The sequence below is a fragment of the Ovis canadensis genome, chromosome 3, assembly GCF_042477335.2.
Source record: "Ovis canadensis isolate MfBH-ARS-UI-01 breed Bighorn chromosome 3, ARS-UI_OviCan_v2, whole genome shotgun sequence".
NCBI classification, from domain to species: Eukaryota; Metazoa; Chordata; class Mammalia; order Artiodactyla; family Bovidae; genus Ovis; species Ovis canadensis.
The window spans coordinates 224,033,559-224,059,653 of record NC_091247.1 but is presented as its reverse complement, the minus strand read 5'-3'; the positions used below and the strand labels follow the sequence as shown (position 1 = coordinate 224,059,653).

Genomic DNA, 26,095 nt, shown 5'->3' with positions numbered 1-26,095 from the left:
CTACTTCTCCTCAATTCTCCGTCTGTCCCTACACTCCACCAAAAGGGCTCTGTCAAATTCAAGTACAATTTCTCTGATGTACATTCACATGGCTCTTCTCTCAGTGGCATTTGCCAAAACTGATGCCTCCATGCTTCCTGAAACACTGTTCTTTCTGGGTCCCTCATGGTTTTCCTCCCGTTTCTCTGGCCAGTCCCTTCTCCTTTGCAGGGCCTCCCTCTTATACCAGAACTCTAAGTCCAGGTGATCTTCAGGGCTCTGTCCTGCTTGTTTCTTTTCTCTTCTCACCATAAGTGATGTCTTTCATTCTTAATGCTGTAAATACCATTTATATGGCCCGCATTCCCACCTTCAGTCCATGTGTTTGTCGGCTGAGTTCCAGGCTTTTATATCTGTAGAGATAACTTACATCATAAATAGAAAAACAAACACTTTATTCCCTTAACCTAAACCTATTTCTCTCCTAGTTTTCCCCATTTCACTGTCCAGTACCATCAGCCACTCAAGAACTGCTTCATTTCCTCTTGCTCCGTTCTTTACTTTCAACCCATCAGCAAATCCCCTTAATTCTCCAAAACCTATCTCAAACATTTCCCCTTCTATCTCCACTGCCACCTCCACTCCACCATCATCCTGCTCTGGGTTTCACTGAAGCCTCCTAGCTGGTCTCGCTTCACTTCTTCTGTAAATTGGATTAACTCCTCTGCACAAGTGCAGGCTGGGAGCTCTTTTCCATATCATACCCCTCCTATGTGGACTTTCTCCGATTCTTTTACAAGCTTTTGAGGAGAAGGCTAGGTGACTGAAAGTTGAAGTTAGAGAGGTAGGCAGGGCCGGAGTAAGTCATAAGTCAAATGATTTACTGCGTGCCCACTGTGCTCGGGGCACAACACCGAACCGCACAGTTCCTACCCTTTTAGGGCTTCCATTCCAACATAATCCAAAGGAAAGGAGACCAACGATTTCCCGCCCCAAGCAGGGGCTGGCACGGTGCTAACCGCTTTGACACCGGCCGGCCTCCACCTCCTCCCACCGCCCCGTGACTCTAGACTGGCCTCAGTTCCCCTCATCTGCAAAATGGGATGATAATTGCTAGGCCCAGATCTTGGCGCGCCCCCCTGGGGTTACGGGGCGGGAATGCCAGCCTGGGGCGGAGCTGCTCGCAATACCCGCCCCGCCCCATGGGTCACGTGGCCTGCCAGCGCGCGCGGGTTGCCAGCGCCAACCGCCGGCTGCCCGGCCCCGCCCCGCCCCCGCCCCGCCCCCGGCCCGCGCCCCGCCCCCGGCCGCTCCGCGGGAAGGCTGCAGATCCTGCTGGTGCGAGCCCGGCCAGGCTGGGCAGCTGCTGCGCGGGCTCGACCGGACTGCTGAACAGCCGGGGGCCAGTCAGGGCGGGTCAGTGACCGCCGTTTAGGGTAGGGGCGCTGGAGTCGTCGCGGGGCAGCGAGATAGAACTACTGAACCGAGGGCTGCCAGAGCTGGATGCCCGCCTGCCCGTGTTGGGGAGGATAGGGCGGCACGACCCCCCACACGCACACCACCACCATTTGTCTTGGGCTGAGGAGGGGGTCGCGGTCGCCCAGAGCCACGAGCACAGTGCCTGGCACTCAGCGAGCCCTCAAAGTGTCCCGGCCTTGACTGCAGCCCCCCCGAGCGGGGAGGAAACAGGAGAGGGAGTGCCAGCTGGGCTGACAAGAAGCTAACTGCCATTGTTAGGTACCCAGGCTGGCCAGGCGGGGTCGCCACCCCTTCCTTCCCCTTAGGCGCACGAAGCAGACGTGTGTCCTAGGAGGTCGTGAGAGGCAGCGCTGTGGTGCGAAGCCGGGGCCGTTTTGGTCTCTTGCCCGCTGCGCTGGGCTGAGGAAAACGCGTACTTGAACCAGGCTTTGAAAGTTGAGAAGGGTTGGATGGTTGCAGATAACCGAGCGAGCTCTGCCCTGGTTCTCTGTGAGACCTTGGGAAGACGTTTGATCTCTGTAAGCCACACTTTGCTCTGAAGTGAAAACGGCTGGACTTAGGAAGACAAAACTAGTATGTGAGTAGTGAGTGCTTTGCAAAGAATAGAGCACTTTCAGATACGTTGTCAGAGATAATTCCTCACAACGCACTGAGGAAGCGTTTTATTAGCCTCCCTATATAGATGGAGAAATTGTGTCCTAGAGACGTTTATAAGATTAGGGAGCAGGGGCAGAGCCTTAATGTTGAATAAATCAAAGGTATGCAGGATAACTGCCTGGCTGAGCATAGAGCTCTGAAAAGCTCAAACATGCTGTGATCTCATCTGAGCTCCTAGCTATTTGTTTAAAGCAGCTCTTTTGCGGAATCTGCAAGTCTCAACGAGTGTGTCCCAGCAAACAAGATCTCCAGGCCGTTTTGACTCTTACTGTTTTTTAAACGTTTCTTGGTTTGGGCTGGACCAACTATGAGGAGTCCTTTAGGCAGAATCAAAAGTGGGAGGTAGGTGAAGTGGGGGGTTGATTGAATTCTGAAAATTCCAACTGAGTATTTTGGGTTTTCTAAGTGAGTGTTCTTTTGAGGGCGTTGGCGATAGATAATTTTTGTCCTTCCTATTGACAGGTTCACCTCCTAGCAGATTACTGGAAGGCAAATGGAAAACGTAAGTAGGAATTTTGAAGTATCAGTTAAAGGAACTGAAATAGTTTATTTGTAGAATGATGGCAGTTAATTTGGTGGCACCATTTCTAGGTGTACAGTTAATTGATGGGTGCTTATCAAATGCCCATTTTGGAGGGGTGTATTTACTAATACATGTAGCAAGGTCTACGCAGGTGGCAGTTTATTATCACAGACACTGCCCGGGACCTTAAGAGATGCTGTGTTTTTCTCAGTCCCCATTGGCCTGTGAAAGGGAAGGAGGCCAAGTGTTTCCTACTGTGATGTGTGTCAGGTGTTCCCAGGCTGCCTGTTTTCACCGATCCTGTAATTTTGTTTTTCCCCACAACAAACTTAAAAGGCCGGAGGGGTTTTTATCCTTTTTAGAAATGAGGAGAATGAAGCTTAGAAAAGTTAAGTAAATCAGCCTTGTTGGTGCTGAAAAAGCTTTTCACTAAACCACACTTTTCCCATTGTTGATCAATTCAGGTTCAGAGTCTGTGAATAATAAACAGCTCCTTAGGCCTGGTGCCTTTGAGTATTTTATTCCTCATGACAACCCATCATGCTTTTTGCTCATTTCAGCTGATCACCTTGAAATCAACTAGGAAACCTTAAAAAAAAAAAAGCCCAATCCCTCCTGCAGGGAAGGGGATAAACATTTATAAATCCATGGTGATGTTCTAGCCCCTCTTTCTAAATGTGGTGCGGTGCTGTGGGGACACATGAAGTAATTCCTTTAATGCAATCCTGACATTTCAAAAAGGGGGATGCAAAACAGGTGTGGGCCTTATCTAATAAATTGAATAGCAGAAGCATATTCTTCCACTGACCACAATTAAATCTGAAAATGTCACTGGTTTCCTATGATAAGTGCACTCAATAGTGATTAGTGAGACTAACCACTAGTGTAACACTTGGACCAATTCAGTTCGGTTGCTCAGTCGTGTCTGACTCTTTGTGACCCCATGGACTACAGCACGCCAAGCTTCCCTGTCCATCATCAACTCCCAGAGCTTGCTCAAACTCATGTCCATCGAGTTGGTGATGCCATCCCACCATCTCATTCTCTGTCATCCCCTTCTCCTCCTGCCTTCAGTCTTTCCAAGCATCAGGGTCTTTTTCAGTGAGTCAGTTCTTCGCATCAGGTGGCCAAAGTATTGGAGCTTCAGCTTCAACGTCAGTCCTTCCAATGAATATTCAGGAATGATTTCCATTAGGATGGACTGGTTGGATCTCCTTGCAGTCCAGGGGACTTGCAAGAGTCTTCTCCAACACCACAGTCCAAAAGCATCAATTCTTCAGCATTCAGCTTTCTTTATGGTCCAACTCTCACATCCATACATGACGACTGGAAAAACCATAGCTTGGATTAGATGGACCTCTGTTGGCAAAGTAATGTCTCTGCTTTTTAATATGCTGTCTCAGTTGGTCATAACTTTCCTTCCAAGGAGCAAGTGTCTTTTAATTTCATGGCTGCACTCACCATCTGCAGTGATTTTGGAGCCCCCCCAAATAAAGTCTGTCACTGTTTCCATTGTTTCCCTTCTATTTGCCATGAAGTGATGGGACCAGATGCCTTGATCTCAGTTTTTTAAATGTTGAGTTTTAAGCCAGCTTTTTCACTCTCCTCTTTCACTTTCATCAAGAGGCTCTTTAGTTCCTCTTTGCTTTCTGCCGTAAGGGTGGTGTCATCTGCATATCTGAGGTTATTGATATTTCTCCTTGCAATCTTGATTCCAGCTTGTGCTTCATCCAGCCAGGCATTTTGCATGATGTAGTCGGCATATGAGTGAAATAAGTAGGGTGACAATATACAGCCTTATTGTACTCCTTTCCCGATTTGGAAACATGCGGTTCTAACTGTTGCTTCTTGACATGCACGCAGATTTCTCAGGAGGCAGGTAAGATTTTCTCAGGTGCTGCAGTTCATGGGGTTGCAAAGAGTCAGACATGACTTAGGGACTGAACAACAGCAACAACAACAACAATGCCTTCAAGGTCCACCCATATTGTAAATGGCAGGATTTTTTTTTTTTTTTTAGTGACTAGATCATATTCAGTTGTATCTTCTGTGCTCAGTCCTGTCTGACTCTGTGACCTCATGGACTATAGCCCGCCAGGCTCCTCTGTCTATGGGATTTTTCAGGCAAGAATACTGAAGTGGGTTGCCATTTCCTGCTCCAGGGGATCTTCCCGATCCAGGGATCCAACCTGAGTCTCTCTTGTCTCCTGCACTGGTGAGCACATTCTTGATCACTGCACCACCTGAGAAGCCCCTATTCAATTGTATACATTTAACATATTGTCTGTATTCATTTATCCGTCAGTGAATGGACACCTAGGTTGTTAATATATCTTCACTATTGTAAATATTGCTGCAATGAACACAAGGGTGCAGATATCCTTTTGATTTAGGGTTCATTCCTTCAGATAGACACCAAGAAGGAGAATGACTGGTTCATATAGTTCTATTTTTAGTTATTTTAGGAAACTCTGTACTGTTTGCATAGTGGCTGTACCAAATTTACATTTCCATAATGGTGTAGAAGGATTCCCTTTTCTTCACATCGTCACAGACACTTGTTATTTCTTGTCTTTTTTGATAATAAGTGTGAGGTGGTCTCTCACTATGGTTTTTATCTGTGTCTCCCTGATGTTTGGTGGTCTTGAACACCTTTTCATGGCCCTGTTGGCCATCTGGTGGTCTTGGAAAAATGTCTTTTCAGATCCTCTGCCTATTTTTTAATTGGATTGTTGGCTGTTTGCTTTGCTGTTGAGTTATATGAATTCTTTATATATTTTAGATATTAAATCTTATCAAAGATATGATTTGCAAATATTTTTTCCCATTTGGTAGGTTGCCTTTTCATTTTGCAGATTGTTTCCTTTGCTGAGTAGAAGCTTTTTCGTTTGATGGGTGTTTATTTTTGCTGTGTTTGTTTGGTTTTTTGAATGCCAGTTTTTGTTGTATTTATGCTTTACAGATATTTACAGATATCCTCTTCATATAGCTTGTTCTCTCATCATTTTTGCAAAGCAAGTTTTAAATCTTGATAAAGTCAGGTTTATCATTTTTAAGGAGGTATATCTGGGAACTCTTTGCCTAACCCAAAGTCATGAAGATTTTCTCTATGTTTTCTTCCATGAGTCTTTTTCCAAAAAAGATGTATTATTTATTTTTGGCTGCTGGGTCTTTGTTGCTGCATTTGGTTACTCTTTAGTTGCCCAGAATGGGTGCTACGCTCTAGCTGGGGTGCACGAGCTTCTCGTTTTGGTGACTTCTCCTGTTGTGGAGCACAGCCTCTAGGGCGTGTGGGCTCAGTAGTTGCAGTGTGTGGGCTTAGCTGCCCCTTGGCATGTGGGATCTTCCCAGGCCAGGGATTGAGCCTGGGTCCCCTGTAGACAGTGGATTCTTTTCCACTGAGCCACCAAGGAGGTCCATGTTCTTGAATCTTCCTGCATCTCAGTTTTCTCACGCGAAAACTGGAGTACTAACGGAACTTACCTTGCTGGGATTCTGTGAGTGTTGGGTGAGGCAATGTATGTGAAAGCTTAGTGGTACCTGGCAGGTGAAGTTCCCAAGAACTTTTGGCTGCAACTGTTCCCACTGACCAGAATCACCCAGCCAGTGGGAACCAGGGCTTAAACGGGTCAACAGGGTTGAAACAAATAATCAACAGGAAAAGTATCGGTTAGAGACAGGGCTCTGGAGCACGTCGTCACAGGGCAGTGTGCCAGAGGGCTGTGGACAGGACCTCTTTGAGGAGGTGATGCTGTCCCGAGAGCTGCGTGCTCAGCAGGTGCTCGTTACATGCTGCTGGGGGCAGACGCAGGGCTGGCAGCGTGCGCACGGCTGGAAGGCAGGCCAGCAAGGAATGTGGCGCTGCACAGTGGGGATAGCATGTGGCCAAGAGCCCAAACGTGCTGTGAGAGCAAGTGCTCTGTCCCTCAAAGGAAGGAGTCTGTGCGCCAGTTATCAGGGCAGCTTCCTGGAGGAGGAGGCCTTGCGCCACCATCAAGCACTTACAGTGTGTCCCTGGCCCTATGCTGAGCCCCATGGCTGGTGTGGTCCCCCACAGTGGAGACTTGCAGAAGACCTGGGGAGTCCCCTGGGAAAGGCCAGCTGCCCCTGGACAGAGTCCAGCGAGGGCCCCTCATCACTTTCACCAGCCAGCTTGGTCCGTGCAAATCTGCGCCTGCAGGCTCAGAAACCTGCCTCAGCACCAGGAAGCTCTTCCAGTTCTCACGTCTCGGGTGCCACAGCAAGGGTGTGGGCCTGATGGACACAGGCTAGTTAATGTATTTGCCTGGAGAAGTAGAGGACTATTGCAGCCGCGTGGCCAGGGGCCGGAGGTGGACGGAGACAGGCAGTCCCAGACTGTGGCCTCACATCTGGGACCGCACCCTGGGAGGTGGTTGGCATGGAGAGTTTGGATATCCCTGGGCCGACCCTTTGCCGGGGCTGGGACGTGTGTCTGTAACAGCCCATCTTCTCTCAAAGCCATCGCTGATGGGCCCTTCTGATGGGGTAGCAGCGACGCTGGGGACGTCAATGTAGGCGTGGCAACTGTGCTGTTTCTTTGTGATGATTTTGTATCTTTGAGCTGATCCATTAGAGGACAATCAATTTCACATTTCCTTTTTTAACCTGAGTGGGAGAAGCTTAGTATTTTCCCCATAGACTGACATTAGGGATCTCGCAAGAATCCCACTTTATTCACTTGTAAAATAAGGATTATGGTCCTCACTTCTGGGAGAGCTGGAGCTGTGCTGTCTACAGTAGCCATTTCCCTTTCAATTCACTAAAATTAAAGAACAATTCAGTCCCCCAGTTGTAGAACTGCCTTTCCAGTGCTCAGTCGCCACGTGTGGCTAGTGGCTCAGTGTAGGACAGACGCTTACTTTATATTTTAGGGTTAGGGCCAAGGTCTGCACCATCGCAGAACATCCTTACCTGAGAGTTCAGTGAAACGCTGTGTGTCACGCACGCTGTACAATGTGAAGTTTGGTGTTTGCTGGCGTCAGTGGCCTGGCAGTGGGGGAGGCTAGGAAAGATGCGGCCTCTGGCCGGGAGTCTTCTCTGGGGTGAGGTGAGATGCGGTGAGTCCGGTTCAATGAGTACCCTCACTCCCACACAAGAAACCAAGCATTCCCACCATCCCAGGGAGTTTACTTCACAGTCGGGCCATACTCTACCCCTGTCCTGGCCTTCGGCAACCACTGTTCTGATTTTTGCCACTAATGGACTAGCTTTGCCTTTTCTAGAATTTCACATAAATGTAACATGTGTATGCTTTTAAATTTGGCTTTTTTCATTCAGCATCGTGCTCTTTCGAGACTCATCCTCGTTGTTGCATGAAGGAGGTTGCTTCTTTGCCGGGCAGTGTCCTGGTGGCTGAGCATCCATCCACCTGGTTGCTTTCAGTTTGGGGCTGTTATGAATAAAGCTCCTGGGAACATGCATGTGCAGTTCTCTGCATGGACAAATGTTTGGGATAAGTACTTAGGAATTTCATAGAATTCCTGGATCTTAGAATACTGGTATGATTGAATTTATAAAAAACTGTCAAACTGTCTTCTCGAGTTTGCCATTTTACACATTGAATGGCACGCTGGGAGAATTTTAGTCGTCGGTGTTCTTACAAACACTTGGTATTGACAGCCTTTTCAATTTGAGCCATTTTAGTGGGTGTATAATGGTATCTTGTGGTTTTAATTTGCATTTCTCTGAAGACTAATCTGGAGAAGGCAATGGCACCCCACTCCAGTACTCTTGCCTGGAAAATCCCATGGACGGAGGAGCCTGGTAGGCTGCAGTCCATGGGGTCGCCAAAAGTCGGACACGACTGAGTGACTTTGCTTTCACGTTTCAGTTTCATGCATTGGAGAAGGAAATGGCAACCTACTCTGGTGTTCTTGCCTGGAGAATCCCAGGGATGGGGGAGCCTGGTGGGCTGCCGTCTATGGCGTCACACAGAGTCGGACACGACTGAAGTGACTTAGCAGTAGCTGAAGACTAATGATGTTAAGCATTTTTCATTTGCTTATTGTCATTCACATATCTTATCATGTGAAGTGTGTGCTTAAATCTTTTGCCTATTTTTTAATGGGTTATTTGTCTTCTTACTATTAAGTTGTAGGGGTTCTTTATTCTAGATGCTGGTCTTTTTTTTAGTATATCAAGTGTATGTATTGTGAATATTTTCCCAGGTTGTGGGCTGTTCACATTTTCTTAACGGTGTTTTATGCGTATTAAACTGTGTTTTACTCAAGTTAAAAAAAAATTTTTTATGAGTCTTGAGTTTTGCATCCTAAGAAATCTTTGCCTCTCCACATTTGCAGAGGTTTTTTTTTTTTTTTTTTAGTATGTTTCCTTCCAGAAAACTCAGTAGTTGTTCAGTTCAGTCACTGAGTTGTGTCCAACTCTTTGCAACTCCATGAACCGCAGCACGCCAGGCCTCCCTGTCTATCACCAACTCCTGGAGTCTACCAAACTCATGTCCATTGAGTCTGTGATGCCATCCAACCATCTCATCCTCTGTCATCCCCTTCTCCTCCCACCTTCAATCTTTCCCAGAATCAGGGTCTTTTCAAAGGAGTCAGCTTTTCGCCTCAGGTGGCCAAAGTATTGGAGTTTTAGCTTCAACATCAGTCCTTCCAATGCACACTCAGGACTCATCTCCTTTAGGATGGACTGGTTGGATCTCCTTGTAGTCCAAGGGTCTCTCAAGAGTCTTCTCCAACACCACAGTTCAAAAGCATCAATTCTTTGGGACTCAGCTTTCTTTATAGTCCAACTCTCACATCCATACATGACCACTGGAAAAACCATAGCCTTGACTAGATGGACCTTTGTTGGCAAAGTAATGTCTCTGCTTTTTAATACGCTGTCTCGGTTGGTCATAACTTTCCTTCCAAAGAGCAAGGGTCTTATAATTTCATGGCTGCAATCACCATCTGCAGTGATTTTGGAGCCCAAAAATATAAAGTCAGCCACTGTTTCCACTGATTCCCATCTATTTGCCGTGAAGTGATGGGACCAGATACCATGATCTTAGTTTTCTGAATGTTAAGCTTTAAGCCAACTTTTTCACTCTCCTCTTTCACTTTCATCAAGAGCCTCTTTAGTTCTTCACTTTCTGCCATAAGGGTGGTGTCATCTGCATATCTGAGGTTATTGATATTTCTTCCGGCAATCTTGATTCCAGCTTGCGCTTCTTCCAGCCCAGCATTTCTCATGATGTACTCTGCATATAAGTTAAATAAGCAGGGTGACAATATACAGCCTTGACATACTCCTTTTCCTATTTGGAACCAGTCTGTTGTTCCATGTCCAGTTCTAACTGTTGCTTCCCGACCTGCATACAGATTTCTCAAGAGGCAGGTCAGGTGGTCTGGTATTCCCATCTCTCTCAGAATTTTCCATAGTTTATTGTGATCCACACAGTCATAGGCTCTAGTTTGTATATGGTTTGATGTGTAAATCAATTTTTTTTGGTGTTTTGCTTATAAATGCTTGTTTCACTATCATTTACTTAAAAGATTATTCTTTCACTGTCAAATTACCTTGGCACCTTTGGTGTGCATCAGTTGTCCATGAATATGTGGGTCTCCTTTTCTTTCATTATTTCATTTCACTGCCCCAGGTCTTAGTTGCAGCATGTGGGATCTAGTTCTCTGACTAGGGGTTGAACTTCAGCCCCATGCATTGGGGACACAGAGTCTTAGCCACTGGCTCAACAGGGGAGTCCCTGATTCCTTTGCACTTCTATTTGCATTTTAAAATCAGCATGTCAATTTCTGCTAAAAAAAAAAAAAGTACATATTCTTGATAGGGATTGCATTGAATCTGTAGATTAGTTGGAGGGTAGTATAGGCATACCTCAGATATAGTGACAGTTTATTTTCAGACCATTGCAGAAAGCAAGTATTGCCATAAAGTGAGTTACATGAATTTTTTTTATTTCCTAGTGCTTAACTCTTAAACATAAGAGTTATGTTTCCACTGTCCTATAGTTTATTACAAGTGCAATAGCATTATGGCTAAAAAACAATGTACATATCTTTTAATTTTAAAATTGTGAGACTTCCCTCATGGTCCAGTGGTTAAGAATTTGACTGCTTATGCAGGAGACACGGGTTCGATCCCGGATCTGGGAAGACCCCACATTGCCTTGGAGCGCAAAGCCCACGCAGTGCATCTGCTCAAGCCTGCTCACCTACAGCCTGTGCTTTGCAATGAAGAGTAGCCCGCGCTCACGACGAGAGAAAGCCCATGCACAGCAGGAAAAAGACCCAGTGCAGCCAAAAAGAAACAAGTAAATAATTAAAAAATACTATTGCTAGATTATTCTATTGTATAAAATTATACTATTGCTAAAAATGCTAACCATCTAAGCCTTCAGTGAGTTGTAACCATTTTGCTGGTGGAGAGTCCTGCCTCAATGTTGATCAGGGTGGTTGGGGTGTCTGGTTATTTCTTCAAATCGACAGCAGTGAAGCTTGAAACATCAAGTGACTCTTCCTTTCCCAGATGCTTTCTCTGTAGCATGCACAGCTGTTTGGTAGCATTTTACCCCCAGTAGAATTTCCTTCAAAGTTGGGGGCAGTCCTCTCAAGCCCTGCCACTGTTATCACCTAGATTTCTGTAATCATCTACCCCATTGTTGCCCACAGTCTTCACAGCATCCTCACTAAGAGTAGAAACCACTTTCTTCGCTTATCCATGAGAAGCAACTCCTCATCCAAATTTTATCATGAGGTGGTAGCAATTCTTCAGGTGCTACTTCTCATTCTCTTGCTGTTTGCACCACCTCTATGGTTACTTCCTCTCACTGAAGTCGTTTTTTTTTTTAATTAAAAAATAACTTACTTTTGGGCTGTGCTGGGTCTTTGTTGGCTTCTCTCTACTTGCGGTGAGCAGGGGCTACTCTGCACGTGTGGTGCTCGGGCTTCTCATTGCCGAGGCTTCTCCTGCTGTGGAGCACAGGCTCTAGGGAGCTCAGGCTTCAGTAGCTGTGGCTCCTGGGTTCTAGAGCACAGCTTTAATAGCTGTGTCACACGGGCTTAATTGCTCCATGGCTTGTGGGATCTTCCTGGATCAGGGATTGCACCGATGTCCCCTGCATTGGCAGGCAAATTCTTTACCACTGAGTCTCCAGGGAAGCCCTCCACTGAAGTCTTGAATGCCTCAGAATCATGCACGAGGGTTGGAGTCATCTTCCAGACTCCTGTTAATGTTGACATTTTGACCTCTTGCCTTGAATCTGTTGGCAGCTAGAGTGGTGAATCCTTTCCTGAAGGCTTTCGGCTGATTTTGCCTGGATCCGTCAGAGGAATATCACTGTCTGTGGAAGCTATAACCTTATGAAATGTGTTTCCTAAAAATAAGACTTAAAAGTAGGAGTTACTCCTTGACCCACGGGCTGCAGAAGGGATGTCAGCAGGCATTGAGGACAACAGGAATCTCATTACATCTCTGCCAGAGCTCTGGGGGCCAGGTGCATTGTCAACAAGCAGCACTATTTTGAAAGAGATCTTCTTTTCTGAGCAGTATGTCAACAGTGGGCTTAAAATATTCAGTAAACAACATTTATACAGATGTACTATCATCCAGGCTTTGTTTTTCCATTTATAGAACCTAAGCAGAGTAGATTTAGCCTAATTATCAAGTGTCCTAGAATATTCAGAATGGCAAACAAGCCCAGGCTTCAACTTCAAGTCATCAGTTCTATTATTCCCTAATGAGGGAGTCAGCCTGTCCTTTGAAGATGTGAAGCCAGGCATTGCACTGACTTCTCTTTAGTTATGAAAATCCTATATAGTGTCTTCATTTGTTGTTGTTCAGTTGCTCAGTCGTGTCCAGCTGTTTGCGACCCCATGGACTGCAGCATGCCAGGCTTCCCTGTCCTTCACCACCTCCTGGAGTTTACTCAAACTCATGTCCATTGAGTTGGTGATGCCATCCAACCATCTCATCCTCTGTTCCCTTCTCCAGCCTTCAGCCTCTTCCAGCATCAGGGTCGTTTCTAATGAGTCAGTTCTTCACATCTTCATTTGCTGTTTTATCTGCATTGAAAATGTTTGGTGCAACCACTGCTGTTAATTATCTTAGCTAGAACTTCTGGACAACTTGCTGCAGTTTCTTTATCAGGTCAGCTCAGTTCACTCGCTCAGTCGTGTCCGACTCTTTGCAACCCCATGAATCGCAGCACGCCAGGCCTCCCTGTCCATCACCATCTCCCGGAGTTCACTCAGACTCACGTCCATCGAGTCCGTGATGCCATCCAGCCATCTCATCCTCGGTCGTCCCCTTCTCCTGCCCCCAATCACTCCCAGCATCAGAGTCTTTTCCAATGAGTCAACTCTTCGCATGAGGTGGCCAAAGTACTGGAGCTTCAGCTTTAGCATCATTCCTTCCACAGAAATCCCGGGGCTGATCTCTTTCAGAATGGACTAGATGGATCTCCTTGCAATCCAAGGGACTCTCAAGAGTCTTCTCCAACACCACAGTTCAAAAGCATCAATTCTTCGGCGCTCAGCCTTCTTCACAGTCCAACTCTCACATCCATACATGACCACAGGAAAAACCATAGCCTTGACTAGATGGACCTTAGTCGGCAAAGTAATGTCTCTGCTTTTGAATATACTATCTAGGTTGGTCATAACTTTTCTTCCAAGGAGTAAGCGTCTTTTAATTTCATGGCTGCAGTCACCAGCACTTGGTATTTCACTTTGTACTTCTGTGTCACGGAGGTGGTTTCTTTTCATTAAACCTCATGAACCAGTCTCTGCTGGCCTCAGATTTTTCTTCTGCACCTTCATCACCTCTCTCAGCCTTCCTAGATTAAAGAGTTAGGGCCTTGCTCTGGATTAGGCTTCGGTTTAAGGGACTGTTTGGGCTGGTTTGATCTTCTTTCCAGATCACTAAAACTTTGTTTTCCACATCAACAGTAAGGCTGTTTTGCTGTCTTATCATTTATGTGTTCATTGGAGTAGCAGTGTTAAATTCCCTCAAGTATTTTTCCTTTGTACTCACAACTTAATCTGTTGGGTTCAAGAGGCCAGCTTTCAGCCCAATCTTAGCTTTTGACATATCTTGCTCACTAAGTTTCATCATTTCTGGCTTTTGCTTTAAAGGGAGAGATGTGTGACTCTTCTTTTCACCTGAACATTTATTTAGAGGCCATCGTAGAGTTATTAATTGGCCCAATTTCAGTACTGTTTTGTCTCAAGGAATGGGGAGGCCTGAGGAGAGGGAGAGAGATGGGGGATGGCCAGTCAGTGGAGCAGTCAGACCACACATATTATAGATTAAGTTCGCCATCTTAGATGGCCATAGTTCTTAGTTTTCCAAGACAATTTTAATAGTAACATCAAAGATCACTGATCATAGATCACCATTTTTGTTGTTTAGTTGCTAAGTCATGTCCAACTCTTTGCTACCCCATGGACTACAGCATGCCAGACTCCTCTGTCCCTCACTATCTCCTGGGGTTTGCTCCCATTCATGTCCACTGAGGCAGCAATGCTATCTAACCATCTCGTCTTCTGCCACCCCTTCTCCTTTTGCCTTCAGTCTTTCCCAGCATCAGTGTCTTTTCCAGTGAGTTGGCTCTTTGCATCAGGTGGCCAAAGTTTGGAGCTTCAGCTTCAGCATCAGTCCTTCCAGTGGATATTCAGGGTTGATTTCCTTTTGGATTGACTTGTTTGGTCTCCATGCTGTCCACGGGTCTCTCAGGAGTCTTCTCCAGCACCACAATTCAAAAGCATCAATTCTTTGGTGCTCAGCCTTATTTATGGTCCAGCTCTCACATCCATATATGACTGCTGGAAGAACCACAGCTTTGACTGTACAGGCCTTTGCTTTTTCCTTCCAAGGAGCAAGCATCTTTCAAATTTCATGGCTGCAGTCTATCGTCTGCAGTGATTTTGGAACCCAAGAAGATAAAGTGTTACTGCTTCTGCTTTTCCCCCTTCTATTTGCTATAGCAAATATAATAATGAAAAAGTTTGAAATATTGGGAAAATTACCAAAATGTGACACAGAAATGAAGTGAGCAAATATCATTGGAAAAATGGCATTGGTAGAGTTGCTTGATGTAGGGATTACACAAATCTTGCTTGTAAAAAAAAGTATCTGCCAAATGCAATAAAGTGAAGCACAATAAAACAAGGTATGTCCGTACTTTCTTAACAATATTTGGTCTTCCCAGTCTTCTGATCTGTGAACAAGGATGTCCTTTTATTTCTTTAGGTCTTTAATTTCTTTCAGTGATGTTCTGTAGTTTTCAGTGTACACATGTGCATGTCTTTTGTTAAATTTATTCTTAAACATTTTATCCTTTTTGATGCCGGCCTGTGCGCTCCTTAAACAGCATGACTACGTCATGAAACTCAACACTTCGGGAAACTGTCTAGAGATCAGGTTCCCTGGCTGGGGAAGCCTGGAACTTACCTTTATTCTTGCTTTTTTAGTCTGTGCTTTGGATTTGTTTGGGATACAGCCCTGTGTCCTCAGTTACTGTGCAGCCATCACAGCGGCTTCCCTGCGGGGAGAAAAAGGATGCCAGGGGAAGGCACGGCTGGAACCCAGCAGCCTTTGGCTCACTCTGGCTGTATGACCTTACGTACACACCCAAGATGCATTCTTCTCATTTGTCAGCTTTTGGAGCTGGTTTTGAGGATTCAGTGAGCTAGTAAATGAAAAAGCACCTGGACACTGCTGCACCCATTGGGCTCATTTCCTAGACTGATGTCTGAGAAACAGCCCAGTTGGAAACTTGGGGCTCCTTTTAGACCTTTTCAGTTCAGTTCAGTTCAGTTCAGTTGCTCAGTTGTGTCCGACTCTTTGCCACCCCATGAACTGCAGCACGCCAGGCCTCCCTGTCCATCACCAACTCCCAGAGTTCACTCAGAGTTGCGTCCATCAAGTCAGTGATGCCATCCAGCCATCTCATCCTCGGTCGTCCCCTTCTCCTCCTGCCCCCAATCCCTCCCAGCATCAGAGTCTTTTCCAATGAGTCAACTCTTCGCATGAGGTGGCCAAAGTACTGGAGTTTCAGCTTTAGCATCATTCCCTCCAAAGAAATCCCAGGGCTGATCTCCTTCAGAATGGACTGGTTGGATCTCCTTGCAGTACAAGGGACTCTCAAGAGTCTTCTCCACCACCACAGTTCAAAAGCATCAATTCTTTGGCGCTCAGCCTTCTTCACAGTCCAACTCACACATCCATACATGACCACTGGAAAAACCATAGCCTTGACTAGACGGACCTTGGTCGGCAAAGTAATGTCTCTGCTTTTGAATATACTATCTAGGTTGCTCGTAACTTTTTTTCCAAGGAGTAAGCGTCTTTTAATTTCATGGCTGCAGTCACCATCTGCAGTGATTTTGGAGCCCAAAAAAATAAAGTCTGACACTGTTTCTACTGTTTCCCCATCTATTTCCCATGAAGTGATGGGACTGGATGCCATGATCTTAGTTTTCTGAATGTTGAGCTTTAAGCCAACTTTTTCACTCTCCTCTTTCACTTTCATCAAGAGCCTCTTTAGTTCTTCTTCACTGTCTGCCATAAGTGTGGTGTCATCTGCATATCTGAGGTTATTGATATTTCTCCTGGCAATCTTGATTCCAGCTTGTGTTTATTCCAGTCCAGCGTTTCTCATAATGTACTCCGCATATAAGTTAAATAAGCAGGGTGACAATATACAGTCTTGACATACTCCTTTTTCCTATTTGGAACCAGTCTGTTGTTCCATGTCCAGTTCTAACTGTTGCTTCCTGGCCTGCATACAGGTTTCTCAAGAGACAGGTCAGATGGTCTGGTATTCCCATCTCTTTCAGAATTTTCCACAGCTTATTGTGATCCACACAGTCAAAGGCTTTGGCATAGTCAATAAAGCAGAAATAGATGTTTTTATGGAACTCTCCTGCTTTTTCCATGATCCAGCGGATGTTGGCAATTTGATCTCTGGTTCCTCTGCCTTTTCTAAACCCAGCTTGAACATCTGGAAGTTCACGGTTCACTTATTGCTGAAGCCTGGCTTGGAGAATTTTGAGCATTACTTTACTAGCGTGTGAGATGAGTGCAATAGTGCGGTAGTTTGAGCATTCTTTGGCATTGCCTTTCTTTGGGATTGGAATGAACACTGACCTTTTCCAGTCCTGTGGCCACTGCTGAGTTTTCCAAATTTACTGGCATATTGAGTGCAGCACTTTCACAGCATCATCTTTCAGGATTTGAAATAGCTCTACTGGAAGTCCATCACCTCCACTAGCTTTGTTTGTAGAGATGCTTTCTAAGGCCCATTTGACTTCACATTCCAAGATGTCTGGCTCTAGATGAGTGATCGCACCATCATGATTATCCTGGTCATGAAGATCCTTTTTGTATAGTTCTTCTGTGTAGACCTTTTCATTGTGATAATTTTCAAATACACAGAAACACTGGAATCGCTTTCTGGTATCACATCTTTCCCCTCCCTAGCACTGCCTCTGGCCTGGGTAAGGACAGCTTGTGTCCTCCTCCCCATTTAATTATTTCTGTCCCTACTTCCTCCTTGCAAAATTGCGAATGTTAACACTTCAATCCGGCTGTATTTGGCCAGAGAGGCTAGGGTTACCTACCCTGGGAATGGACTGCTTGTAGATAGATGGAATTCTAAGTGTCTTCCCTGCTGGGCGCTCAGCTCTACCCTGGGTCTCTGGCTGTGGGGACCACACTGGGGACCTTTCTCTAACAGGCACTCACGTCTACTCTCTGGTCTGTCACGTGGAGCTGAAGCTGCTTTTTCCCAGTAGGAACTGACTCTTCTCTTCAGGGGCGGAGACCCTCCTCACCTCTCCCCTCTGGATCCCATCCATCTCCCCTACAAAGCTGTGGATAGTCCCCACAGAGGAAAGTTAAGTGCTGTCCTCCCCAGAAACTTCCCAATAGCCAGCTTTTACCCCTACTTCCTCTGTTCCCTGCTTGTACCGCTTAAGACTTTCCACTTTATCTTGTTTAAGCATCATTCTGTCTTTTCTTCTAGATCACTAGCTGGCCAGCCCGAGGGCAAGGCTGCATCCCATCCACATGTGTTGTCCAGCCTGGCACAGAACCTAGGCGCTGCGTGTATGTCTGCTGGACCACTGACCTGAGGCAGGTGGACGCTGGGTAACATTTTCTGGAGTGGGCACTGAGTATGCTGGTCCACCTCACATGGACAGACTGGTTATTTTTGCTGAGACCAAGTAAACTAGTGCAAAGGCCAAACAGGAGTTTGAATTAAGGTACTTGAAGAGGGTCTTTTTTCCTTAGCCTTTAGCAGATGATCGAGTCAGTGTAAATTAAAGCTCCATTAGAGTAACAAGGAAGACCTGCCAAATGCTGCCAGAGCAGCTCACTCCAGGGTCCTTCTGACTTTTCAGACTTGTCCGCAGCGGATGTAATATTCTGTGGAGGAAGGGCCGGTTCCCTTTCTGTTCTTCAACACCGTCTCAGTATCAGACTAGCCTCTCTCAGCCTTCCCATTGTGGGTTTTATTTCCAGAGTGTCTTTTCCTACAGCCTCGTACCCCTAGGACTTCCTGCCTGGCAGTCAGCAAAATAAAGTGTGTATCACAAGAGAACAGGGCTGTATTGTTGCCTCAGCTTCCAGTGGAGCTACCTGTGACTTCAGCAGGTGTGACTCCTCTTAGGTGGTCCTTCTTACTCCTGGAAGATGAGGGTGACTCAATGAAGACCATACAGTCATACATAGGGGACCACAGGGAAGGAGCTGTAATCAGGCTGATGAAGCCTCGTATCAATTCAAATGGATAAAATTAACGTTTAGCAGGTACTTGTCTTTTTCCCTGACAAGTCTTTTTCCAGAATTTTGGATGAATTTATAAAAATCTATCTTATCACAAAATCACTTCATGTAATAGTTAGGGAGGGCTGTTAAGCTAGTGCTTCCACCTTCCGCCCGAAATCCTAGGTGTCAGGCATTTAAACCAATGCATTCCAACACAAAGATGCAACCGCAAGAAGTAAAACAAAATCAGGTGTCTGTCTCACACGGTTTATTTAACAATAGGTAATAAGAAATCAAATTTAACAGTCTATACAGTGATCCAAAGTTCATATTTATAAGTAATCAATTTTAATCGCATGATTTACAAGTTGAGGGTTTTTGCTTTCTATTTTCAAGTTTTACAGAAAGTGTGTGTGTGTGTGTGTGGGTTGGGGGCAGGGTGAGGAGGAAGAAAGCAAGCACAGAAGAAACCCCAGGGACATTCTGCGTGTTAAAATCATCCCACTGGAATCGTTTCTTACCCTCTTTTTAATTTTTTCCTTTGTTAGATGTAAAAATAACGAAAAAAATTCTTTCAAGAAACAGAACCACAATATATATAATACATCAATTTGGCAGCTGCCCCTGTATATTTTGAAAAAGTCATTTTTCTCTCTACATGTACAAATTACTTTAATACTTGAAGTTTTTACGATCAGACTTACGGAATAGAAAATTTTCTGGAGCACAAAAGTTGACTTGAGGGGAGCAAAGGGGTTGTTTTTTTTTCTTTTTTCTTTTTTCAAACATTTTTAAAAGAATGAACATCTTTGCACCCAGAGAAAAAAAATTGGTATTTTAATATATATTTATATATATTTATATATATATAGAATGTAATTTTAAAGTAACATTAACCCCTTTTGTCCTCTGGTTTTAGAAATGTTCTTTTTTAACTCTTTCATAAAGTGAGGAAAATAGGGAAAAATGTCAACCATCTGCACCAGTAAATAATAACTATTAATATTACATATTTTCATTAATTTAAAAAAAATAATAAAACCTATTGGAGGTGCAAGGCAGGAGCGTGTGGTTGGCTTCACAGACCTCAGCCTCCTCCCAGTGCACACTTGAACCAAACACACAAGGGAAAAAAACAGGCTGGTGGTAACCAGCCATAACAAAAATATATTCTTTGTATTCTATCACCCCTCAGGTTCATCTCGCATGTTTGCTCGAAACCACAAACAGCTACTGCACAGTTCTTATGTGTTCCAAGGAAAATTGTCTCTTAGGCTAAGAAAGATTCAAAAAAATTGTTTGCAGTACAAAAAGTCTTAAGAGAAAATAATTTTTTTTTTTTTGCTCCCAAAATACTACAAGGTGTCTCTAGTGTATGTCTAGTGTACTCTGTGAGAGGTTTGAATTCAAGTCTGAGTTGTCGGTGCCGAGTCCCAGGTCCGTGGCGCTCGCACCATGGAGGTTTGCCATGCCTGGATTGCTAGCGAGCTGAGAGAGCATCGAATTCTGGTCCGGGCTGGCAAAATGCCCTTGTTCCATGGGGTTGCCCTGGGCAGCGACCAGTCCAGGATGTGGAGAACTGGTCTGTGGGGAGACGTGGTGTGGAGAAGGCTGAGGCTGCATCCGTGGGGAAGGGCTGGAGTGGGGGGGCTGGGACTGCGGCCGCGGAGAAGGGACAGGCTGGGGAGATCGCACTTGATTGGAGAGAGACGGGATCTGCTGGCCTTGGAGGTGCGGGGACTGAGCCTGACTCGGGAGCATGTGCTGCTGGGGGCTCATGGGGTTGGGCTGGGCCGGCGAGCCCATCTGTTGCTGAAGGAGCCGCTGCTGGTAGGCCTGCAGACTGGCTCCCGCCTCTGCTCCCAGGGCCTGCGGGAGCTGGCCCATCTGTCCCATGTTCCCTTGCGGCATCTGCTGCATGTGGTGCTGCATTCGTGGCGGCGGCTGCTGCTGTGGGGCAGGGTAGCCCACGCCCTGCGGGGGCTGGAACTGGTTGTGGTTGGCCAGCCCCGGGCCCATCCCTGGCCCCGCTCCCTGCTGCTGCTGCTGCAACATCTGCTGTCGCCTCAAGATGTCTCGGAATTGCGAGGGCATGGTGCTGTGATTCATGTTCATCTGCTGAGCCTGCGGGCTCATCCCACCCATGGGTGGTGGGAGCTGTTGCTGCTGTGTGGGCTGCTGGGGCAAGCCAGCCCTCGGGACACCTGCCTGCATGGGGTTCAAGTTCTGCATGGCAGGGCTGGAGTGGACCCCCTGCTGACCTGGCATGGCGGGAGGCTGCAGGCCTGGCTGCCCGGGGAGCGGCTGCGGGTTGGAGTTTGCGTACTTGGCAGCCCGCTGTTTGATGAACGCAGCCAATAGCTGGGGGTTGGCATGAAGGATACTGAGCACCTGTTGCTGCTGCATGGGGGAGCTGGGAGACCTGAGAGTCCGCAGGAGGTTCTGTAAGGCTTGTTGAGACACAGTGCCTGGCTTGAGAGGGCTCACACCTACCTGGCCCAGGCCCGTCTGGGGAGGCATGTTCAGGGGCTGCCCATGCTGTGACACCGACATCATGGCTGGCCGGGGCATCCCGGACTGCAGCTGCTGGGGCGGGGGCAGTCCTCCCTGGGCCCACGGGGGTTGCTGCTGCATGCCAGTGGGTCCCATCCCTGGCTCCAAATGTCCACCAGGCCCTCTGGCCATGGGGGGCGGGTTCATACCCATGGGGGCCATGGGAGTCATCTGCGGCATCTGGTGCTGGATTGGCCGCTGAAAGATTTGCACATGGGCCATCTGGCGTTGCGTCTCGGCTGCCCTCTGAATCTGCATGGCCATTTCCACTGCTGCAGGTGGAGGTCCTGGAAGTGGGGGCTGAGCAGTCTGAGGCGGGGTCGGGGGGGTCACTTGGCCTGCTGCCTTGCCCTGGGACACTGGGCCAGCAGCTTGAGTCCTGGGCAAGTAGGGCGGCATGTTGTTGGGAGGTGTGGGCTGGGGCTGAGAGGGGGGCGGGGGCTGGGGTGTCTGCGGGGTGGTGGGCTGCTGGCCTGTCGGCGTGGTTGGGGTGGCAGGGGTCGGGGAGGGCAGGCCCTGCTGCTGCCCCACCACGCCAGTCCGCTGCATGCTGGCCATCCGCCGGCGCAGCATCTGGGCCTGCTGGAGCCGGTGCTGCAGCTGCTGCTGCCGGAGCTTCTGCTTGATGTTGAGGCAGAAGGGCACGGGGCACTTGTTCTCCTGGCAGTGCTTGGCGTGGTAGCAGCACAGGGCGATGAGCTGTTTGCAGATGGGGCAGCCGCCGTTGGTCTTGCGCTTGCAGCCCTTGGTGTGCTGCACCACCCGCTTCATCTTCTGGCAGGACGGCAGCGAGCAGTTGGCGTTGCGGCACTGGCAGGCGTGCACCAGCGACTGGATGCAGCGCTGGATGCTCAGGCGGCGGGAGTCTCCGGGGCTCTGCGTGGCGGCGGCCTGCTGGTTGTTGCTCTCGTCATCAAGCCCCAGCCCGAGCTTCTCCATCTTGTGGTCATGGTTTTTAGTGTTGTAGCAGGTGATACACAAGTCATAATCCTGGGGAAAACAGGAGCAGGTCAACACTCCAAGATTCAAGCCATTCAAAAGCATTTACATATCCTGCTTGGGCTGAAAAGCCCCATTTTAGAGAAAGCTTCTTTAGCCCAACCATTCAAATCTGACACCAGGCCCCACCTGGCCTCTTCTGGTCCTCACACTGGCCCCGGAGGCTGCCCTCAGGCCAGCACCACCTCTGAACTGCCTCTCAGGTACCTGGAATCCCCCAGCCCTCCCCGCCAAGGGACCCACCTCACACACGGTGCAATGCCAGCGAGTCTCCACGTGGTGCTTGCACTCGTTGCAGGTGTAGACAAAGCGGTCCTGGCTCTGGGTGTGCAGCTCAACCAGCATGCACATGGTGGACCACTGGGCTCTTCGCAGTGATGAGAACTCCAGGTGCTTGTCCCTTGCGAGGGTGAGAAAGGCATCCCGCCCATCCATCAGGTCACAGGGGATGAGGGGGTCGGGGTCAACAATGGGAGGCAGGGAGTTGGCGGCAGGGCCAGCGATGAGACGGATCACAAAGAAGACCTGCAACACAGACAGTCCCCTCTGGACTCTGGAACTGAGCACTGCAGGCAGCTGGCCAGGCTCTGCACCCGGGGGCCGGGAGGCCTGGCTTCCTTCTGTGGCCACCCTGCAAGGCTCCACGACACAGCCCGCATTCTCCTGCTTCATGCATTTGTTCTTTTTTTTGAAACTGACTACAGTGGGCCTAAAACATCTGCATCTTATGTCTTCTATCTCATTCAGTAATTCTTCAAAAGAAGAATGGTCAAACACAGGGCCATAGAGGGGACATTCTACTTCAAAGAGGTCAACTTTTAAGATGCAATCCATGGTTTAACCTGACTCTAATTATAAGGAAATAAATCAGAAAAACCCAAACGGATAGATATTCTACAAAGCAATTGGCCTGGAGTCTTCACAAAATGCCTATGTCATTAAAGAAAATAAAGCCAGGAACTGAGACATGGCAACTCAACATGCAGCAGAGGAGCAGATGGGAGGTGGTGACAGGGGAGAGGTTTCCTGAGTGTGAAGTCACAGCACGCTTATGCAGAGCGTGTCCTCTGTCTTAGAAGGAGCTTACTGAAATAAAATGTAGTAGAACGTTAACTGATGAATCTAGCTGAAAGCAACAGGAGGGCATCTTCTGTACTTTCCTGTAAGTTCGGAAGGAAAAAAAATTGGTAGGGGTGGGAAGAATAAAAAAGCAAAATCTTTTTCCTTGCTACAGAAACAAAAAATTTTTGTTTAAAAACACAACACAACCACTGATTCCCATAACCACTGGTTTAAAGGCTGCAAGAGGAAGCTGCTATTTCTGTAATAATAAAATGTAAAAGGGAACCTTCAAGAGATCAAGAACTTGTAACTGCTGTATTGCCCACTATAACCTGTCCATTTTTTTGAGGCTGAAAATCTATGCAAACTGGCAATAATATTTGTTATATATCTGGGCAGCAATGTTGGCATAGAACAAGAGTCTAGAAAAAGAACACAGTGACTTTCTTGGTGGTCCAGTGGTTAACACTGCTCTGCCACTGCAAGGGCATGGGTTCGGCCCTGGGTGGGGGTGGGAGACGGGACATGGGACTAAGATTGCACACGCCACGAACAACACAGGACAAGAGCATCCACACTGAGTAAAGACATTCAAAGCCAGAGTTAAAAGCTCAAGGGGGGACTGTGATACTGGGTTTGCTACTGTGGCTCAAAGCAAGCACTCACAGAGTGAGGAGGAGTGTCCTGAAAATGTGATCACACACAGGGAAGTACTGTATCTAACAAGTGGGGGCAGATCAAACCACCTGGTGACTCCCTATGGCCAACCTCTAATAACAGCCATCGTGACTGACTGCTGAATGTCACCCTAGAGCTAAAACAATACCTAAATTTAATAAAATGATTACATTAGATTCTAACTCCTAACAGGAGACTACTACCCACATATTCTTCAGATGATGTATCTACAACTGAAGTCATACCTATTACAACATACTCTAAGGGCCTTTCCTAATCGCTGTTATGACAGAGTTCCACACCTAAAATCAAACCATCAGTTCCCTCTCTACATTAATAGCCTCTTCCTATAAGAACCTGATGTCTGAACATGGAGATAAACAGATGTTTAAACAAACCAACATGACCCTTCAAAAGGCCTCATCTTACCAACAATAATGTTGAAGGGGAAAAAACCCCCAACATACTCAGTTCTATTCCCAAACAACAAATAACCAATAATGAAATAATTCCAAGTTTTAACTTTGCTGTGAAGGCATTCATGAATGCATATATCAAAGTTTAACTTTTCTTCAATCCTCTCCATTTGCCAATTCCCTTTCAGTATGGCAAAACATTCATTAGTTTCGCCAAAGTTCCATTAGAAACCTGAATGGCCAAATAGAGTTCTAAGGGGCTTTGGTATAAAGCAAAAGCACAAAGATACCCAAAAGATATCCAACAAGCCCATCTTCTGAACAATGGACAGAAACACAAACATAAAACGGTTACAAACAATAGGGTCAGACAAACTGCTTACACTTCTCCCAACACCATATAGCTTTGTAACAGCTACAGATCTAAGTAAGATACCTTACCATTTCATGTTCTCACTACCCTCTTTTTGCTTTCTTCTCCCTCAAATGATTTTCTTTTTTTTTTTCCTAAGGGAAAGTGAAGTCGCTCAGTCGTGTCCAACTCTTTGCGACCCCATGGACTGTAGTCTACCAGGCTCCTCCGTCCATGGGATTTTCCAGGCAAAGGTACTGGAGGGGGCTGCCATTTCCTTTTCCAGTATGATTTTCTTCCTTCTGAGTTTCAAATGATCTGGTGCTCACATCATAAATACCAACTATGGTGGGCAGTTCTGGAGGACCCTGGCCTTGGTTTTCCTACTCTGGGGGCTGTTCTCTTACCTCTTTGTGCTTCTCCATGGTGGCATACAACTTCTGTGAGAGGTCGTTGGATACGTTGGGCATGCCTGGCTTCTTCTTATTGCCCCGACTCAGGCTGCTCTTGTTTTTGCTAGTTTTCTTGTTGTTTTTCTTTTTAGCGTTTTTGCTGTCACCCTTTGTCACCTGCAGGTTAGCATGAGAGAACAAGAAATGTTAGTAACTCTTTGCTAAGAGACTGTTTACAAGTTTAGAACAGTTATTTGTTAGTAACTGTTAAGAACAAGTTTCTGATGGAGCAATAGATCATAACCTTCTAACAGCTGCTCTCTCTTCATTGCTCCTCTTTCTTTTTAAAGCTGTAAACTAAGGTTTACTAATGTTCTTGCATTAATTTTCTCCCACTGAAAAATCTCTCTGCTGATCTCTCTTCATTAGACAACAGCAGCCTTAGGTCTTTGGCCAGCGGAAGCTGCGGACCAGGAGACACCTCAGGTGGAGCCAGCCCAAACCAAATCTGAGGATGGAGAGGAGTGAGCAGCAGGTAGTGAAGTGTGCATGGGAGTAGGGAGCCAAAGGCCCTGGTTCTATTTCCTTCGACTCACTTTCTAAAATTTCATGGACTATTTAAAAAAAAAAAAAAAAAAAACCAAACCACCTTGAAAAACATTCAATCAAGGAGTCTAAACTGCAGGCTATAAAGAATTCTTAGACTAAGGGCGATTTCAGTAGTTCAGACTCAGCAAGGGCAACCGACATATACTGCAGGGAAATAAATGACAAGGAAACCTTGTCATCTGACCTTGTCAGATGACCTGCTATAAGGCAGCTTCTGTAGGGGGGACTGGTAAACTCTGGCCCAGATTTGTTTTTTGTACGGCTAAGAATGATGGTTTTTACACTTAAACAGTTGTTTAAAGAAGAAAAAAAGAACGTGCTGGAGACAATATATGGCCCGCAAGGCCTGAAACATACATAATTCAGACTTTTGCAGAAACAGTTTATCAATGTCATGTTCTAGACAGGTAATGTTCTGTTCTCCAGGGTTTCCATTACTAGAAATCCAGGATTCCATTTAAAAATGAGGTCTGGTGCAAAAAGGGCTTAAACTCTCTAAACTAGAACCATACTAACTTATCTACACCAATATTCCGCGCCTGCCCAATTTAGAGAGCTAGAGCTTCAGGGCCCGTTGGAAGCCTCAGCTCACGTCCGGGTCATATGAGCGGAGGCAGAGGTGGAAAAGGGAAACGCAGAG

At 46.6% G+C, this 26,095-nt stretch overlaps 1 protein-coding gene and 1 long non-coding RNA gene across 2 annotated transcripts in view; one reads left to right on the top strand and one right to left on the bottom strand.

Moving 5' to 3' along the window:
* The first annotated feature begins 1,306 nt into the window (after positions 1–1,306).
* On the top strand, positions 1,307–25,811 carry LOC138437947 (uncharacterized). The gene is made up of 6 exons (XR_011256213.1): positions 1,307–2,457; positions 2,578–2,617; positions 10,747–10,934; positions 17,649–17,758; positions 24,615–24,708; positions 25,276–25,811. It is a non-coding gene; the product is annotated as an uncharacterized lncRNA (long non-coding RNA).
* Positions 19,333–26,095, bottom strand: part of EP300 (E1A binding protein p300) — a 65,518-nt gene continuing 58,755 nt past the window's right edge. The window contains exons 29-31 of the mRNA XM_069586106.1: positions 24,862–25,023; positions 22,190–22,471; positions 19,333–21,937 (exon numbers count right to left, since the gene is read on the bottom strand). Of these exons, the coding sequence (XP_069442207.1) occupies positions 19,763–21,937; positions 22,190–22,471; positions 24,862–25,023 (2,619 nt within the window). The 3' untranslated portion in view covers positions 19,333–19,762. The remainder of the gene's footprint in view (positions 21,938–22,189; positions 22,472–24,861; positions 25,024–26,095) is intronic.